Raw genomic sequence first — 12,361 nt, forward strand, 5'->3', positions numbered from 1 at the left:
TTCCCTGGTTTGTACTACAGTGTAAATTCAGACTGCTGGTGCTTTTGTTCAGTCCATATTATTCAACGCGTTCCTGCTCTGGAGACCACAGTTCTCATCGGGCCTGGGGAATCCCCACAGAGAAATGGCTGCGGCCTCTTTGAAAGTGGATTTATCCAACCTGCCTACCTCTTTTCAAAATGACACACAGGAACTTCCTTTATTGTTAAAGCAGCCACTGAAAATGGTTCCTCCTCCAGCAATGAGCAATTTCAGGCGAAAGGTCAAATTTGAAAAAAAATGTAACTTGCATTTCAACAAATTGTTTCCTGAACACATCACAATGACAAATAGAATCCATCAGTAATTTACAACGTGAAGTGGAAATTCTAAACCAGTAAGGTAACACATTCACACTTTGGTTCTGATAACGACGGGACCCTCTCTGCTTCCTCTTGTACCTTCAAGTTATTACAGAGAATTTTATCTGTGGTCTAACTACCGTTTATACAAAGTTCTCCCACTACCTACTGGAAACTAACCCCAAAATGCTCACATTCTCACCCTGGGAACAATGTCTGAAGGATTTGTGTGAGGTTGGTTCTCGCCTCTTCAAATTTATTTACGTTTTTATTTTACAAGATTGACAACTTCACATGCAGTCTTGCCGCTTAAGACACAAATTTGAAACATGACTTTAGTTGTAAACAGTTTCTGTGTCAGTTACCAGGCTGGAGACTGTGTTTGTCTGAATCAGCCGGGGTCCACTGCGCCCCTCACCTGGTCCTGTCACCCTTCTCCTCATCCTGACCTTCCACAGCCTCCCACTAAGCGGACCCACCGTGTGGGTCCGAGCTCTCCGTTCGCACCGTGCTGAGGGGTGGGGGGGGGGCAGGAAAGTCCACACTCAGTATGTGTGTGTGGGCGGTGGTGAAGCTGCTTCTGCGCAAGGGTGGGCAGCGGGCGGGTGGCGGAAGACGCGGGGCTCTGACCGCCCCTCCAGGGAGACTGGTGCCTCCCTCTCTCCGCGGCTGGGACGGGGGAGGACTCGGGGCTCTGACGGTCCCTCCCCGGGGCGGAGTTTGGGCACTTTTGGCGGGAGCGGAGCCGCAAATAAAGAGCGGGAGCGGAGTGGAGCAGAGCGGAGCCCCGGAGAGCGGACACGGACGGTGAGTGTGTAACCCCGAGCACCTGCTGAATCCTATCCGTGACCGGGTGCGCGGGGCCACAATTGCCATATCCAGACGCGGTGCTGGCCCAGTGATGGGCTGAGTGGACAGCGCTGCTGGAGAACATCCCGGTGGGGTTGTCAGTGAGGGATCGGGAGGGAGGGAGTGACCAGTGGTGGGAGGGGGCGGAAGAAGTGACCCACGGAGTCACTGTCCGGTCCGATGGACCCGCTTCCACCCGAGAACGGGTGGGGCCGGGGTCCCGGCAGTGCGTCGCACCTCCCCACCTCCGGGATCACTCCCTGGGCCGCATCCACCCCACCCCCGGAATCACTCCCCGGGCCGCATCCTTCCCACTCTCGGACCTCACCTCCCCACCCCCGGGATCACTCCCCGGGCCGCATCCTCCCCAACCCCGGAATCACTCCCCGGGCCGCATCCTCCCCACCCCCGGAATCACTCCCCGGGCCGCATCCTCCCCACCCCCGGAATCACTCCCCGGGCCGCATCCTCCCCACCCCCGGAATCACTCCCCGGGCCGCATCCTTCCCACTCCCGGGATCACTCCCCGGGCCGCAGCCGTGTGTGAGGGAGCGCCGCCGGGGAGTGGGGGGAGCAGAGATGACGAGAGACTCTGGAAATCCAGAGGAACAAACAAACACAGAATGTTGGTGGGACTCGAACTAGGACTGCCAAGCCCGGCTCTTTGCCCCACGGATGCTGCCCAACCCGCCCTGTCGTTCTGGATTTGAATCTTTCTGTGCAGGATGGGTGGGCCGGGTGATGTGACCAGCCCCTCCCCTCGACCACTCATTGGCCTCTTCCTGTCCAATCATCTGCTGACCCAGACAGCCAGCTAATGAGATTTCCTGTCATGTGGTCCTGAGGCCAATTGCAGGACCCCACCGCCTCTGGACACCTCCAAACATTTCGTCCCTGACCCACACACTCACTCTTCCCTCCTGCAACTCCCCCACCCCTCCAACTCCTCTCACCTCCCTAACCCACAACCTCACCCTCCCCAATCTCCCCTCTGTGTCACCAACACTCCCTCCCCTGACTCATCCCTCTTGACCCACTCTCGCCCTGCACTGGACTGACACTGTCTGTCCCCTGCAGCCACCCAGTCACCATGCCTGAAGGAACCACAGCTGCGTTGGAGGAACTACTGCCTACTCTGTTGGATACCGAGGGCTGGCCGCGAGCCCGCGAGGAGCTGCTGCAGATGTTGCCCACCCCTCCTCAGTCGCCCAAGGATGGCCAGTCGTCAAGGGTGCCCTCCAAGTCAGACCAGCTGGAGCTGATGTCGGAGCTGTTGCTGGAGGACGAGGACTTTGTAGAGCAGGGCCTACAGTGGGAATTGGAGCCTGTAACCCAGGATGGAGTGTGGGGCAGCCTGCTGGCCCAGGCTGAGCTGGACTGGCTGACGGAGTCCCTGCCCTTCTCCAGCTCCCTGCTGGCAGACATCGAGGCCCAGATCTTTCAGGCTCCGGTACTCAGCCCCCCACCACAGCACCCGGCTGGCAACCTGGAGCCAGACAGTGAGGCCCCATTCCCCTGTGACAGCCTTCAGGCACTCGCGACCGATTCAGGTATGCAGTAAAATCAAATAGCCTGTTTCCTTGTAGCAGGTTGTGTGTGTCCCAGCTGCAGACCTGGGGGATTTTCACTGGCTGCTGTCACCTCTGAGGGTGGGGGTGGGTTCCAGATAGGAACACCATCCCACTGCTGCCCAAACTCATGGGATCTTCCTGCACTTTAGCCAGTGAACTCTGTTGGGGTTGGATTTGACACCTCACCCATCCCCATCCCAGAAGAAGGGGAGAGATCCTGGCCAATCCCACCCATCCCCATCCCCATCCCAGAGGAAGGGAAGAGATCCTGACCAATCCCATCCCCATTCCTGAGGAAGGGGGAGATCCTGACCAATCCCATCCCCATCCCAAGGAAGGGGAGAGATCCTGACCAATCCCATCCCCATCCCTGAGGAAGGGGAGAGATCCTGACCAATCTCACCCATCCCCATCCCCATCCGCGAGGAAGGGAGAGACTCTGACCAATCCCATCCCCATTCCTGAGGGAGGGGGAGATCCTGACCAATCCCACCCATCCCCATTCCCATCCCTGAGGAAGGGGAGAGATCCTGACTAATCCCACCCATCCCTGAGGAAGGGGAGAGATCCACCCACCTTCTCCCATCCCTGAAATCGGAACTACCAGTGAAGAATGGTGCTGGATGCCAATGAGGAACATGGTTCAGCTGAGTGGGTTTCCCAGCAAACCCCTCACTCTTTCAAACGAGGAGAGGGCCGCGTCCCCTGTCACTAGATCGTGTCAGAGATGATGAAGAAGGGCCAGTCTGAGGATGTGAATGGCTAGTTTTGGTTGTTAATATTTCAGCTTTGAACAGTTTCTGGGGGTGCTGACACTGACCTGTCTCTATGCTTTGCAGATGAGGAGGTCGATGTGGTCAATGTTGAGAAGCTGTCTCTGGCAGGGCGAAGTGAAGTGACTACTCCTGGGACGCGCTCACAGACTCTGTCCCGGGTCAGGCACTGTGCCCTGGACATCCATCAGCAACACAACTATGCTGCTCCGTCACCTCTGCTGCCCCTGCCCCCCCTGCCAAAACGGGCCAGAACAGATGGCTGCCTGCACTCGGCCAAGACCACCGGCTCGAGCTTTGGGCTCCGGGGGTCAGACTTCGAGGAGGAGGAGCGTCGGAGGACACATAACATTCTGGAGAGGCAGAGGAGGAACGAGTTGAAGCGTTGCCTGCTGGCTCTTCGGGACCAGATGCCTGATCTGTCCACCAACAGCAAGGCTTCCAAGGTGGTGATCCTGCGGAAGGCCACTGAACTCGTTGGGCAGTTGCAGAGGGAGCAGCTCAAGCTGCAAGCTGATAGGAATCGTCTGCAGAGGAAACAGCAGCAGCTTCGACGTAGACTCCAGCGGCTCCACCGGGCGGCCAAGTAGGACAAAAAGTCTGCCGTTGCCCCGAGCCGCCTCTCACAGTGAGGGGGCTCACACTTTCCTGCTGCACCTGGACACAAATATTTGGAGGCTACCTCACCTGGCGCTTGGCTTAGGAGCCCCAGCCTTCGCTTCACCGTCCTGTCAACAAGCCAGGTTGGCAGGACTTTGTTCGTTCCAGGCAAAGGCCTCAGCTTCTCTGTGTCGATTGTATTTCTTTCTGTCTTCAATCGTGTCGCTGTTGTCCAGCTTTAGAGGAGTACTGAAAAGTGCCAATATTTACGCCTGAATGCTTCTGTCTATGATTGGCCCTGCCAGGGACCTTCGCACAGCATACCCTACTCTTTCAGAGGATGCTGATGTTGATGGGTGTGTTCAGGTTTCATTCACTGATGGGGTTAAACCTCTACCTCACATTCACGTTGCATCAGCACCTCCCCTCTCCCTGGGAATGAGGAGAGGCTTCGACACACCCCTGGCCAACTGGGCATCAGCATTTGTGCCATGTGCTGGGGCAGAAAATGGCCGTTGGACTGGAGGTCTGGGCATAAGCTGGGTGGACTGTCGGACTGTCTGTTGGACTGTCCTGGGGATCAGAGTGTCTGTTGGTCTGTCCTGGGGGTCAGAGTGTCTGTTGGACTGTCCTGGGGGTCGGAGACTGTCTGTTGGTCTGTCCTGGGGGTCAGAGTGTCTGTTGGACTGTCCTGGGGGTCAGAGTGTCTGTTGGTCTGTCCTGGGGGTCAGAGTGTCTGTTGGACTGTCCTGTGGATCAGAGTGTCTGTTGGACTGTCCTGGGGCTAGCCCTTGAGTGACCGCAGTTCCTGATTTTATGTTATTTTGCTGCTGATAATTTATCACCAGGCTGTGCACTGGTTCTGTTGTGTTTCTTTGAACAGTTTCTGTTGTTATTATTGCACAGACATTGTTTGAAGTTTGTACCCTGGGCTTTAAGTTATTTGTCTCTTCCTTTCTGGATGGTTCTGTTGCTGTCTGAGTGTGTGGTACCGGATGTTTCTGTTGTACAAAGCACTTTCTGTTCAGCGACCTGGCCACCAATAATTTCAGTATTTCATAATGAAATAAACACATTCAAGTTTAAAGGAAGTGAGTATGTGCTTTAGGCTCCCCAGTGAGGGGAACTGGCGTGTGTCAAAAGGAAGTCCTGCATTCCAGTAGCAATTTTTCCAACAGGATGACGGCGCAGCCAGCGAGTTGAGCCACTTGTTGGGGGGGAGGGTGGTGACAGCCAGTTTCTGACCCATCTTTGGTAGCTCAGTGCCTCTCCTCGCACAGCGATACTCCCCCAGCGCCTCCCCTCGCGCGGTGTGATACTCCCCCGGTGCCTCCCCTCGCGCGGTGCGATACTCCCCCCCGGTGCCTCCCCTCGCGCGGTGGGATACTCCCCCGGTGCCTCCCCTCGCGCGGTGTGATACTCCCCCGGTGCCTCCCCTCGCGCGGTGTGATACTCCCCCGGTGCCTCCCCTCGCGCGGTGCGATACTCCCCCGGTGCCTCCCCTCGCGTGGTGCGATACTCCCCCCCGGTGCCTCCCCTCGCGCGGTGGGATACTCCCCCGGTGCCTCCCCTCGCGCGGTGTGATACTCCCCCGGTGCCTCCCCTCGCGCGGTGTGATACTCCCCCGGTGCCTCCCCTCGCGCGGTGTGATACTCCCCCGGTGCCTCCCCTCGCGCGGTGCGATAGTCCCCTCGCGTGGTGCGATACTCCCCCCCCGTGCCTCCCCTCGCGCGGTGTGATACTCCCCCGGTGCCTCCCCTCGCGCGGTGTGATACTCCCCCGGTGCCTCCCCTCGCGCGGTGTGATACTCCCCCGGTGCCTCCCCTTACGCGGTGTGATACTCCCCCAGTGCCTCCCCTCGCGTGGTGCGATACTCCCCCCCCGTGCCTCCCCTCGCATGGTGCGATACTCCCCCCCGGTGCCTCCCCTCGCGCGGTGGGATACTCCCCCGGTGCCTCCCCTCGCGCGGTGTGATACTCCCCCGGTGCCTCCCCTCGCGCTTTGTGATACTCCCCCGGTGCCTCCCCTTACGCAGTGTGATACTCCCCCGGTGCCTCCCCTTACGCGGTGTGATACTCCCCCGGCGCCTCCCCTTACGCGGTGTGATACTCCCCCGGCGCCTCCCCTTAAGCGGTGCGATACTCCCCCGGTGCCTCCCCTCGCGCGGTGCGATACTCCCCCGGTGCCTCTCCTCGCACAGCGATACTCCCCCGGCGCCTCCCCTTACGCGGTGTGATACTCCCCCAGCGCCTCCCCTCGCGCGGTGTGATACTCCCCCGGTGCCTCCCCTCGCGCGGTGTGATACTCCCCCGGTGCCTCCCCTCACGCGGTGTGATACTCCCCCGGTGCCTCCCCTCGCGCGGTGCGATAGTCCCCTCGCGTGGTGCGATACTCCCCCCCCGTGCCTCCCCTCGCATGGTGCGATACTCCCCCCCGGTGCCTCCCCTCACGCGGTGGGATACTCCCCCGGTGCCTCCCCTCGCGCGGTGTGATACTCCCCCGGTGCCTCCCCTCGCGCTTTGTGGCCTCCCCTTACGCAGTGTGATACTCCCCCGGTGCCTCCCCTTACGCGGTGTGATACTCCCCCGGCGCCTCCCCTTACGCGGTGTGATACTCCCCCGGCACTCCCCCAGCGCCTCCCCTCGCGCGGTGTGATACTCCCCCGGTGCCTCCCCTCGCGCGGTGTGATACTCCCCCGGTGCCTCCCCTCACGCGGTGTGATACTCCCCCGGTGCCTCCCCTCGCGCGGTGCGATAGTCCCCTCGCGTGGTGCGATACTCCCCCCCCGTGCCTCCCCTCGCATGGTGCGATACTCCCCCCCGGTGCCTCCCCTCGCGCGGTGGGATACTCCCCCGGTGCCTCCCCTCGCGCTTTGTGATACTCCCCCGGTGCCTCCCCTTACGCGGTGTGATACTCCCCCGGCGCCTCCCCTTACGCGGTGTGATACTCCCCCGGCGCCTCCCCTTACGCGGTGTGATACTCCCCCGGCGCCTCCCCTTACGCGGTTTGATACTCCCCCAGCGCCTCCCCTTACGCGGTGCGATACTCCCCCAGCGCCTCCCCTTACGCGGTGCGATACTCCCCCAGCGCCTCCCCTTACGCAGTGCGATACTCCCCCAGCGCCTCCCCTTACGCGGTGCGATACTCCCCCAGCGCCTCCCCTTACGCGGTGCGATACTCCCCCAGCGCCTCCCCTTACGCGGTGCGATACTCCCCCAGCGCCTCCCCTTACGCGGTGCGATACTCCCCCAGCGCCTCCCCTTACGCGGTGCGATACTCCCCCAGCGCCTCCCCTTACGCGGTTCGATACTCCCCCAGCGCCTCCCCTTACGCGGTGCGATACTCCCCCAGCGCCTCCCCTTACGCGGTGCGATACTCCCCCAGCGCCTCCCCTTACGCGGTGCGATACTCCCCCAGCGCCTCCCCTTACGCGGTGCGATACTCCCCCCGTGCCTCCCCTTACGCGGTGCGATACTCCCCCCGTGCCTCCCCTTACGCGGTGCGATATTCCCCCAGCGCCTCCCCTTACGCGGTGCGATACTCCCCCCGTGCCTCCCCTCACGCGGTGCGATATTCCCCCAGTGCCTCCCCTTACGCGGTGTGATACTCCCCCAGCGCCTCCCCTCACGCGGTGCGATATTCCCCCAGCGCCTCCCCTTACGCGGTGCGATATTCCCCCAGCGCCTCCCCTTACGCGGTGCGATATTCCCCCAGCGCCTCCCCTTACGCGGTGTGATACTCCCCCAGCGCCTCTGGCTTGAGAGACTGAGCCCAGTTTCTCTTCAGCCACATTTTGCAGGATATTTGGGCAGGGGGGTCTCTCTCAGGGGCTCGCCAGCAGTCAAGCACCACTGGACACTCTCCCAGGGGACCCCATTGGAGTCCTGGCTCTTGTGAATGGATTCTGGTAATTGAAGAAAGTGGCTAATTCAACTCTGGCATTGAATGTAATCCTGGAGCAGCAGTTGACACCACTGCCTTCATTGGGTTCATAGTTACTGGGAAAAGGGAAGGGGCATTCTCACCCATTACTTGGTTGTGTGGTGCTTCAGCATGTTAACACAGATGAGCAAGCATATAACCAACTCATTCCGCATGGAGATCTCGCTGTACTTGGCCTGAGGTCCTCTGGGTATGTGTTCCAGATTCCAGACCCCAGGAGAATGTTCTTCCTCATCTTTGGCTTAAAGCTCAGGTGTCAGACATCTCAGTCATGGGGGAGACCTCCTCCCTGGAACAACCCCAGCCTGGGTCTGTCCTCCCAAATGAACACAGCATCCTGGTGCATTCCCCTGCACCCTCTCCATTGCTGTCTCATCCCTCCAACAGGGTGGTGAGTAGAACTCCAGCCGAGGCTTTTATAACTTCCCTGCTCTTGTGCTGGTGAATAATGGAAAGCACTTGCATTTCTCACCAAAAAGAGAAAACCTGCAGATGCTGAAAATCCCAATCCGACATGTCCATCCATGGCCTCCTCTACTGCTGCAATGAGGCCACATCAGGCTGGAGGGAAGCACCTTGGTTGAGTGAACTCGGCCTTTTCTCCTTGGAGTGATGGAGGATGAGAGGTGACCTGATAGAGGTGTATAAAATGATGAGCGGCATTGATCGTGTGGATAGTCAGAGGCTTTTCCCAGGGCTGAAATGGCTAGCACGAGAGGGCAGAGTTTTAAGGTGCTGGGAGTAGGTACAGAGGAGATGTCAGGGGTAAGTTTTTTGCACAGAGAGTGGTGAGTGCGTGGAATGGGCTGCCGGTAACGGTGGTGGAGGTAGATACGATAGGGTCTTTTAAAAGACTCTTGGACAGGTACATAGGTCTTAGAAAAAATAGAGGGCTATGGATAATCCTAGGTAATTTCTAAAGTAAGTACATCTTCTACACAGCATTCTGGGCCAAAGGGCCTGTATTGTGTTGTAGGGTTTCTATGTTTCTAGCACTTTATATTCTGTCTCGGTAGCCTCCAACCTGATGGCATGAACATTGATTTCTCAAACTTCCAGTAATGCCCCCACCCACCAATCCCCATCCCCTTTTCCTGCTGTCACATCCTTGCCTGCCCATTGCCTCTTAGCCCTTTTCTTTCTTCCATGGCCTTCTGTCCTCTCCTATCAGATTCCCTCTTCTTCAGCCCTGTATCTTTTACTGATCAACTTCCCAGCTCTTAACTCACCCCTTCACCCCCCCCTTCCCGGTTTCACCTATCATCTTGTGTTTCTCTTTCCCCTCTCCTCTCATCTTTTTTTCTCCAGTCCTGATCCTTCCTCACCACCCTGTCCACCTGTGCTGCCAACTTCAGCGACCTTTGCCCTTTTACACCATGGTTCCTCAGTCCCTCAATACCCCTTGGGGCCCTGCCCTTGATGGTGCATATCCAGCTTTTAGGAGTCTTCCCAAAGTACATCATCTTACACTGATCAGAGTTAAGTTCCACTTGCCAATGTTCTGCCCATCTCACCAACTGATCAATTTTCTGCAGGTTTAAGCTCTCACTAATAACAATGCCAGTTTTTATGTCATCTGCTAGCTTACTAATCATAATATACATAACATATAAAGAACAACAAACACAGGAATAGGCCCTTCATGACAAACAATTACTGAAACTGATGCTTTTTGCCTATGCATGGACTATGTCCCACCATTTTCTGCACACTCGTGTCCCTCTGTCCTATCACCACCACCCTTGCCGCCAGCCACTCTGGGTTAAAAACAAACACAAATAGCAAAATTGCCAGCACTGATCTCAGTGGTACCCGGCTGGCCATGTGCTCCCAGTCACAAAACCAGGCCTCGCCCATCACCCTCCACCTCCTCTCACTCAGCTCATTTGCCACCTCCCCCCAGATCGTTTTGGACCAGCCTTCTATATGGGGCCTTGTAAAAGTCCCAGTCCCCCATGAACTCCATGCAACCACATCAAGAATCATCATACATACCTTTACATGTATTGGGAATTTGCAGTGGTGTGTTGCCAAGGCACGCAACTAACAGCAACAATGTTCAACAATTAAAGTAAAGAATTATATAAAACTAAAGTTAGAGGTTAAAGTACAGATATGGAATAAAACATGCATAAATACCATAATCTATTTACAAAGTAAACAGCGTTATAAAAAGTGTTAACAGTGCAGTATATTGACCGAGCTAATAGGGTTGGATGGGGTAGCTAACGAGAATGGTTGATCAGATTAACTGCCTGCCCTCATCAATACAGTACATTAGTTAGACCAGATATCCCATTGTTAAATCCATGCTTACTATCTCTAATCAATAATTTTCCAAACATCCTGTAATATCCCGGGCAATTGGTTAGCCTAACTGGACTATGACTACCTGTTTATCGCTGCTGCTTTTTCCACTTTATAAACTAGAGGGATTGCAGTAGAAAATAGATAGGCTGGAACTGGTTTCCATACTGTCAAGGAAGCTGAGATGGCATAACAGAGATTACTAATGAGAGGCAAAGATAAGGTCGACATGCAAAAACTGATTCAAGGCTTAAGGTGTTAGGGTTAAGATGAGGGTGTACAAAGGGTTGGGGTGAAGGTGAGGGGGAGGTACAAAGGATTGGGGGTAAGATGAGGGGGAGGTACAAAGGGTTGGGGTGAAGGTGAGGTTGAGGTACAAAGGGTTGGGGTGAAGGTGAGGGAGGTACAAAGGGTTGGGGTGAAGGTGAGGGGGAGGTACAAAGGGTTGGGGTGAAGGTGAGGGGGAGGTACAAAGGGTTGGGGTGAAGGTGAGGGGGAGGTACAAAGGGTTGGGGTGAAGGTGAGGGGGAGGTACAAAGGGTTGGGGTGAAGGTGAGGGGGAGGTACAAAGGGCTGGGGTGAAGGTGAGGGGGAGGTACAAAGGGTTGTGTGTGAAGGTGAGGGGGGTAAAAAGGATTGGGGGTAAGATTAGGGGGAGGTACAAAGGGTTGGGGTGAAGATGAGGGGGAGGTACAAAGGATTGGGGGTAAGATGAGGTGGAGGTACAAAGGGTTGGGGTGAAGGTGAGGGGGAGGTACAAAGGGTTGGGGTGAAGGTGAGGGAGAGGAACAAAGGGTTGGGGTGAAGGTGAGGGGGAGGTACAAAGGGTTCGGGTGAAGGTGAGGGGGAGGAACAAAGGGTTGGGGTGAAGGTGAGGGAGAGGTACAAAGGGTTGGGGTGAAGGTGAGGGGGAGGTACAAAGGGTTGGGGTGAAGGTGAGGGGGAGGTACAAAGGGTTGGGGTGAAGGTGAGGGGGAGGTACAAAGGGCTGGGGTGAAGGTGAGGGGGAGGTACAAAGGGTTGTGTGTGAAGGTGAGGGGGGTAAAAAGGATTGGGGGTAAGATTAGGGGGAGGTACAAAGGGTTGGGGTGAAGATGAGGGGGAGGTACAAAGGATTGGGGGTAAGATGAGGTGGAGGTACAAAGGGTTGGGGTGAAGGTGAGGGGGAGGTACAAAGGGTTGGGGTGAAGGTGAGGGAGAGGAACAAAGGGTTGGGGTGAAGGTGAGGGGGAGGTACAAAGGGTTCGGGTGAAGGTGAGGGGGAGGAACAAAGGGTTGGGGTGAAGGTGAGGGAGAGGTACAAAGGGTTGGGGTGAAGGTGAGGGGGAGGTGCAAAGGGTTGGGGTGAAGGTGAGGGGGAGGTACAAAGGGTTGGGCTGAAGGTGAGGGGGGTACAAAGGGTTGGGGTGAAGGTGAGGAGGAGGTACAAAGGGTTGGGGTGAAGGTGAAGGGGGTACAAAGGGTTGGGGTGAAGGTAGGGGAGGAACAAAGGGTTGGGGAAGGTACAAAGGGTTGGGGTGAAGGTGGAGGACAAAGGGTTGGGGTGAAGGGAGGGGGAACAAAGGGTTGGGGTGAAGGTGAGGGGGAGGGTTGGGAGGTGAGGGGTCAAAGGGTTGGGTGAGGTGAAGGTGAAGGGGGAGGTACAAAAGGGTTGGGGGAGGAAGGTGAGAGGGGGTACAAAGGGTTGGGGTGGGGGACAAAGGGTTGGGGTGAGGTGAGGGGAGGAACAAAGGGTTGGGGTGAAGGTGAGGGGGAGGTAAAAGGGTTGGGGTGAAGGTGAGGGGAGGACAAAGGGTTGGGGTGAAGGTGAGGGGGAGGACAAAGGGTTGGGGTGAAGGTGAGGGGGAGGTACAAAGGGTTGGGGTGAAGGTGAGGGGAGGTACAAAGGGTTGGGGTGAAGGTGAGGGGGAGGTACAAAGGGTTGGGGTGAAGGTGAGGGGGAGGTACAAAGGGTTGGGGGAAGGTGAGGGGGTACAAA

The 12,361-nt window shown here is 57.1% G+C and overlaps 1 protein-coding gene across 2 annotated transcripts; it reads left to right on the plus strand.

Moving 5' to 3' along the window:
* Window positions 1-525: 525 nt before the first annotated feature.
* mych (myelocytomatosis oncogene homolog) lies at window positions 526-5,209 on the plus strand. 2 transcript variants are annotated; one of them, XM_063040964.1, is made up of 3 exons: window positions 526-575; window positions 2,268-2,740; window positions 3,601-5,209. In XM_063040964.1, the coding sequence occupies exons 2-3, from the start codon at window positions 2,281-2,283 to the stop codon at window positions 4,122-4,124; spliced, it is 984 nt and encodes a 327-aa protein (XP_062897034.1). In that variant the 5' UTR covers window positions 526-575; window positions 2,268-2,280; the 3' UTR covers window positions 4,125-5,209. The 2 variants fall into 2 exon arrangements, with proteins under 2 accessions (XP_062897034.1, XP_062897033.1); XM_063040963.1 differs by lacking the exon at window positions 526-575 and adding an exon at window positions 945-1,148.
* Window positions 5,210-12,361: the final 7,152 nt, after the last annotated feature.

The sequence above is a fragment of the Mobula hypostoma genome, chromosome 2 (genome assembly GCF_963921235.1).
Source record: "Mobula hypostoma chromosome 2, sMobHyp1.1, whole genome shotgun sequence".
In the NCBI taxonomy this organism is placed as follows: Eukaryota; Metazoa; Chordata; class Chondrichthyes; order Myliobatiformes; family Myliobatidae; genus Mobula; species Mobula hypostoma.

Coding starts and splice junctions, on each gene's coding strand:
- mych (XM_063040964.1), top strand. CDS start 2,281: ATGCCTGAAGGAACCACAGCTGCGTTGGAGGAACTACTGCCTACTCTG. Junction 2,741..3,600: donor GGCACTCGCGACCGATTCAG/GTATGCAGTAAA, acceptor TATGCTTTGCAG/ATGAGGAGGTCGATGTGGTC.